A 6,000-nucleotide genomic window follows, 5' to 3' on the forward strand; every position below is an offset into this window, starting at 1 on the left:
TAACAATAAGAGATTTTACATTGTTTACCTTGTCTGTGCACCGGATCATCCCTAGTAACATCAATAGGCAACGAATCATCCCTTAGACTCTTCATCAAGTCTACCGTAAGATATCGATAAGGTTGTTCGCTAATTAATGCGTCAGAACCTAAAAAGAGAAATTTTTCTTTGCAAAGAGTTTAATTATTTTCTATTCTTTATTTGTATCTGTGCACACGTACCTCCTTCGTCTTCCGAGTCAGACATAAAACTAGTTTCTTGCAAGCTTTCTGGAGCTATTACTTTGTACTTTTCCTCCCAGTTTTTGTTATCTGGAGTCGCGCTATCGTAAGGCAATCCTTTCAGCACTTCCATCACGGAGATATATCCTAATTTTTGTGCTATGTTCAGTGCCGTTAAGCCATCCTACGATCATAAGTTTTATAAATTATTCAAAATCCAATTATATTTTTTATAATATTTTACAATCTTTAATTTTTAATTTGTTCTTATAATAAAATAATATAATATGACATTATTCAAATTTCTATTTTCATATTATCTGTATATCTAACAATTTAAGAAGGGAAGCATAACTAATTATTTTAAAAATAGAAAAATGTTATCAAATTTTATATTAAAGGAATACTCACGTACTTATGATTTAATAAAAATTAATAAGTAGGCGTCAAAACATTAGTAAACGTCTTACATCGCATACATAGCAGTAATATATTGCTTACGTTAGTACGCGCTTTATGTGAAGCATTTCCTTCCAACAAAGCGGTGACAATATGAGCATGACCCTGTTGGGCAGCCTGATGAAGCGGAGTGTAATTCTGATTAGTTCTAACATCAATCGTAGCATTATGTTTCAACAAAAAGCGTATCATCGACAAATTTCCGAAGTGCGCGGCCACGTGTATCGGCCTGTAGCCAGTCTCTGTTTGACTCTCAACGTCAACCCCGTTCTTCACCAAGATAGAGGCCACCCTAATGAAATCTTCTTGCGCGCATAAATGCAACGCCGTGAGTCCATTCTGATAGATAGATAAATAAAATAAGAATATAGTACATCCGTCGTTGTTTGTGATTTCATAGACTAATCAAATGCATATTAAAAATAACGTTTTTTCCTCGAATGTACTAAAAAATTATATAGATATTAATTGTATAGAAAAATGTGCAGATATTAAAAATTATTTTAGAAGTCCAAGGAAGAATATAATATATTTTTACAATTTGTAATTTTCTGAAGCAAAGAATAGATAAAGTAAATAAATTTAGTAAACAATTATATGCACATAACGATTTTAATTGAGGAATGAAATCTATAACTACATGAAAAACTGATTTACCTTGGCTTTGTGATTAGGATTGGCACCGTGCTCAATTAGCAAATTTGTCATATCGTAATGTCCTTTTTGCGCACTCAGATGCAACGGGGTGAAACCCGCTTTGGATTCCGCGTTTGCCTTCGCCCCGCTCTCCAAGAGAGTAGAAGCGATGTCCATCTAGACGCGTGAAAGAGATGGTTTTTGCAAAATAGTTAACAGTAACAATGAATATTAGAGCAGTGCAAATATTCGTTGGAGAAAACATTTCAAGAGTTAAAAAATTCACAGTTTCGAGATAAGTATACCTGATTTTTGCGAGCAGCGATATGTAGCGGAGTGTGTCCATTTTGCGACGCAAGGTGAGGCGATGCTCCTTTTTCTAATAAAAGAGTTGCAACATTTGGATGATCGTAGTGACATGCCAAATGTAAAGGCGTAATATCGTTCTGAAATGTTAAGCATATGTTCTGCATAATTCAAGAATTTGCTTGAAAGTTAGAGGATAATTTATGCAATATAATATCGCGTTGTATAAAAAAAATCTCAGATTTTTAGACGGCATTTAGAAACAAGGATCGTCCTTCAACTTTTTTGTTTAGAGATCTGTCACCTTAAGTTCTTAACTCAGAACTTTGATAGATAGTTCTAAAATAACATTGTGCAATTACTGATACGATAAGAAATAATATTAAGGAAATAAAATATGAAATAAGAAATATTGTGTTATCTGTCTTTTTCTTTTGCCTGGATGTCTGGATGTATTTTTTACACAATTCGATATAATCTGCGTAGAAATGTACACGAACCTTTCCTTGGACATCAAGTTTGCTTTTTTTCTGCAAGAGTATATTTGCGACATTCATATTTCCGTATTTAGCCGCGATATGTAAAGGTGTAAAGCCGTTTTTCGTTGCAGCTTTAAGAGAAGCATTGTTCTCCACAAGAATGGCCGCCACCTGTTTGTAAAAAAAAAATTTTGTGTTACAAAAAAAATTCTTCGGGGCCCGTCTTAGCCTTTACTTATACACTTTTGCAGTACGAACCAAAGCAAACGCTTCTTTTACTCTTATTTCAGTTAATTTCCAATTACTCTAAAATATATAAGTGACCTTTTTCAACTTTTTATAAGAAGTAAATTTTGTTATATCTATATTGCTATATTTATATTTATGCTACAATTATATAGAGTGAAATTTGAAATTTGGGTTAATTAAAATTTTTAGATTACCTTCCACAAGGGGGATTAGAAATGAGGAATTTATTAAAAATCAATATAATCCTGTCTGCGCGCGCGCGAACGAGCAACCTGACACAGTTACGAAAATAACGATGAGTTTCGCAAATTGGAATTATCGGAATTTGATTAATGCTTATTTAACGACTGTAATCACGTTTATGCGAACTCTACGAGAGCGTTAGTAAATTATTTATGAGATGCGCAGAAATATAAGGGGAACTTGGATATGTTTGGTTTGACGCAACGCTTGACAATCGATATCGAGCCTCGGAAAAATAAAGCGATTGCCAAATGTCACGGGGTGAAGTTGCGTCCAACCTGGCTACCTTCGTGTAATGAGATTATTTGATAATGAAAAATACATAAAATACAAAAATACATGACAGAGGGGAGAGGGGTAGAGTGGCGGCGATAAGATAAGCAGAACGGATTTCCAGAACGTGGTTTGAGAAGTATGAAATTATTCGAGTATGCGTGAAAATGAAGAAATAAGGTAACATAAAGAATAAACAACGTAACGAAAAAGTTTATTGCATAACGAATACAATGATGGATAAACGTAACATAAAAAGTATAATCAACGTAAACGAAATTACATCAACAGAAGGTGTAAAACAGAATATGTGCGAGATGCAAATTGACGTGATGCGAACGATGTGCACAGGCAATAACGATAACGACAAACGTGTCCGCAGCAGTTCTCTCCATCCTAAATGAGGTACTCGCGCTGCCGAGTCCAGAACAGGTACGTTCTGTTCTGCATGGCAATGTAATCCGCTATTTGCACGCACTCTTTGTACATTACCTCCTCTTGACCCTCCTTCGCCGCGATATGAAGCGCCGTGTACATATCTTTCGTAGCGGTGTCCACAGCCGCGCCGTGCTGTAGCAGCAGCATAACAATGTCGATATTTCCTAATCGAGACGCTATATGAAGCGGCGTTTGCTGTTCCTACAAAATAACAACAAGACGGTGTTAGGAAATGCGATGAGAATGTTTCGCGAAACAGTGAGGTGGAAGCGTGAAGGTGAACGTTGCGATGAGACTCGTGATTAGAAATATTTCTTTATAAATCAGATCACGTGTTAGTATTATTGTGCCTTGAAGATTTTAGTGATTGAAGAAGAAAGCGTGAGAAACAACACTAGAGTCATCTTACTTGCAATTGGAAGATCATACACTTCAAATTTGACAAATTGCCAGTAAGAGAAGTTTAATTTGGACTTCGGTATATGAGACTGGTTAATGGCTCATGCTTTTGAATAAAGGGGTGCGTATGAGTGATCATTGGTATATGTACTGGTACATGACTTTCTAGATTACGATCTTTGTCTCTAGGAGAGGTACTCGCTGTCGCGTTAAGCTAGACAAGCAGTATTTCACTGGCGGCAGGTCGAGAAAGCGGCAAAAAGGTGGGTCGGAATCGGTTTCGGAATGCAACACGCTCTACTTACCCTTGCACGAGCATCGACTTTGGCACCATTTCTTAGCAAAATTCGAATAATGTCTGTTTGATTAGCTCTAGCTGCCAGATGCAGGGGTGTTTCACCCCTAACAGTTGGCACGTCAGGATTGGCTTCATGCTGCAGTAGGAATATCACGATATTCATACACCCCATAAAACTGGCCACATGTAATGGAGTCAGTCCGGACTGCAAAACACACGTATTGTCTGTTAATATTTCGACTTCTCGATATGACTCCAGAATCAATCCCACGATTTCTTTCTTTTTTCTTTTCTTTTTTTTTATCGTTGTCGTTACCGTTCCGGCGATCAGTGTCTCGTAAACTGAGGAACAAATATATAAGAATGATCGTGACGGAAGAAGCTGAGACGCCGATTTTGTCAGTATTATTATTAAACGCACGACCCTTTAACCAGTCTTTGAGATTTACCGATCGGTATTACTTTTTGCGGGGCACAGAAGGACGGATGAAGATTATTCTTAACAACGTTAATTACCAACCAACGTGTGTGCGACACATATCAATGTGACTTTTTAATTGTACTCCAAATGTACGTCCGCGCGTTAAAAACGACCATTTTCTGTGCAAATGCGATAGATAACACAATTCGGCTTCGTAATATTCCATCGAGCTCGTTGCTATTGACACTATGTGAAAACATTTGTGATTTACAGTTGCGAGGAGACATTTATGAAAACATGGTTGCGAGATGCTTGACAGTGCGAACGAAGAAACGTTTGCGTTACCTCCGTGGTCGACTCGATGGATGCACCGTGCTTCAGCAACAGTTCAACCACTTTGATGCGGTTCTTCTTGCAAGCGATATGGAGCGGCGTGAAGCCATTCAGAGCTCGAGCGTTCGGATCGGCTTTACGATCGAGTAGCAGCTTGGCGACCCTAACGTGGCCGCAGTGCGCGGCAACGTGGAGCGAGGTCAGATAGTCGATGGTCACTTCGTCTACTGGCGCCCGATGGTACAGCAGCACTCTTGCAGCATCCACATGATCTCCTTGAGAGGCCATGTGTAACGGTGCGAGCCCATTCTACAAAAAGGATAATTCTTAACTCGGGACGAAAGAGTAGATTGCAAAATATCCGCACATGTATGGAGAACCTAAACTGGAAATCCGTCAATCACAAAGAGAACCGAAACATCTTGCTACAAAATTAAAAAGCTCTAACGCTACAATTCTGGATAATAACTGCTATCTAACATCTTGAAAGCTTTCAGATTTTATGTGTTTATTTTCTTTCACAATTATATCCATCGTTAAAATGTTGAAAGTAACAAGGAAGACAAGCGAGAAAAATTATTTGAAATTTGTAAGCTGATCGATACGGGAGAAAACTTAGCGGGACATTCACTAGAATGTACCTTAGTACGCGCGCTGATCGGCGCCGAATTTTCAAGAAGCGTGCTGACAACCTGTTCATGTCCCGATCGTGCTGCGCAATGTAGCGGAGTTAAACCGTCTTTGGTTTTGGCGTCGATTTGCGCCGAGTTCTCCAACAATATCTTAACCATATTATTCTTGCCCCACTTTGCCGCCACGTGTAGCGGGCTTATGTTATGCTGAGAACATTACGTTCAAAATTATTAGATTATAAATGTTAAATTTAACCACTTGGAAAATCATTAAAATATCTATACATGTACATATATTTATAACATAAATTATAGATATATGTATATATATATTTCGCAAAAAGATTTCTTTACGGTACAGGGAGGGGGTATTCAATTTTTAAATAATTAGAAATTGTTTAATACCTAAATTTACTGACGATAATAATTCAATCTAAATAAAACTGTGTTATGTTCGAAAAGAAACCAGCGCGCGGGACAAGTGGAAAACTGAATATGAATTCACATTTTAGATTACAATTATTGCCACCAACATCTTGCTCGGACCCAAAGGCTCTCATTTGTTTGATTTAGAATTTAGAAAATAACCAAAACTATACTTCTGAGAGAGAAA

The 6,000-nt window shown here is 37.4% G+C and overlaps 1 protein-coding gene across 3 annotated transcripts in view; it reads right to left on the minus strand.

Moving 5' to 3' along the window:
* The window catches only part of LOC105564684 (ankyrin-2-like), a 32,164-nt gene that overhangs the window by 16,255 nt on the left and 9,909 nt on the right, over window positions 1-6,000 (minus strand). For 2 of the 3 annotated variants that reach the window (XM_012017236.1, XM_012017237.1), the window contains exons 7-16: window positions 5,397-5,594; window positions 4,768-5,064; window positions 4,009-4,206; window positions 3,359-3,505; window positions 2,123-2,272; window positions 1,622-1,762; window positions 1,338-1,493; window positions 723-1,019; window positions 222-405; window positions 29-148 (exon numbers count right to left, since the gene is read on the minus strand). In XM_012017236.1, coding sequence (XP_011872626.1) covers window positions 29-148; window positions 222-405; window positions 723-1,019; window positions 1,338-1,493; window positions 1,622-1,762; window positions 2,123-2,272; window positions 3,359-3,505; window positions 4,009-4,206; window positions 4,768-5,064; window positions 5,397-5,594 — 1,888 coding nt within the window. The remainder of the gene's footprint in view (window positions 1-28; window positions 149-221; window positions 406-722; window positions 1,020-1,337; window positions 1,494-1,621; window positions 1,763-2,122; window positions 2,273-3,358; window positions 3,506-4,008; window positions 4,207-4,767; window positions 5,065-5,396; window positions 5,595-6,000) is intronic. The other variant, XM_012017239.1, reaches the window with a different exon arrangement.

This window comes from Vollenhovia emeryi, unplaced genomic scaffold (assembly GCF_000949405.1).
Source record: "Vollenhovia emeryi isolate VEMERY1.0 unplaced genomic scaffold, V.emery_V1.0 DF939160.1, whole genome shotgun sequence".
NCBI lineage: Eukaryota > Metazoa > Arthropoda > Insecta > Hymenoptera > Formicidae > Vollenhovia > Vollenhovia emeryi.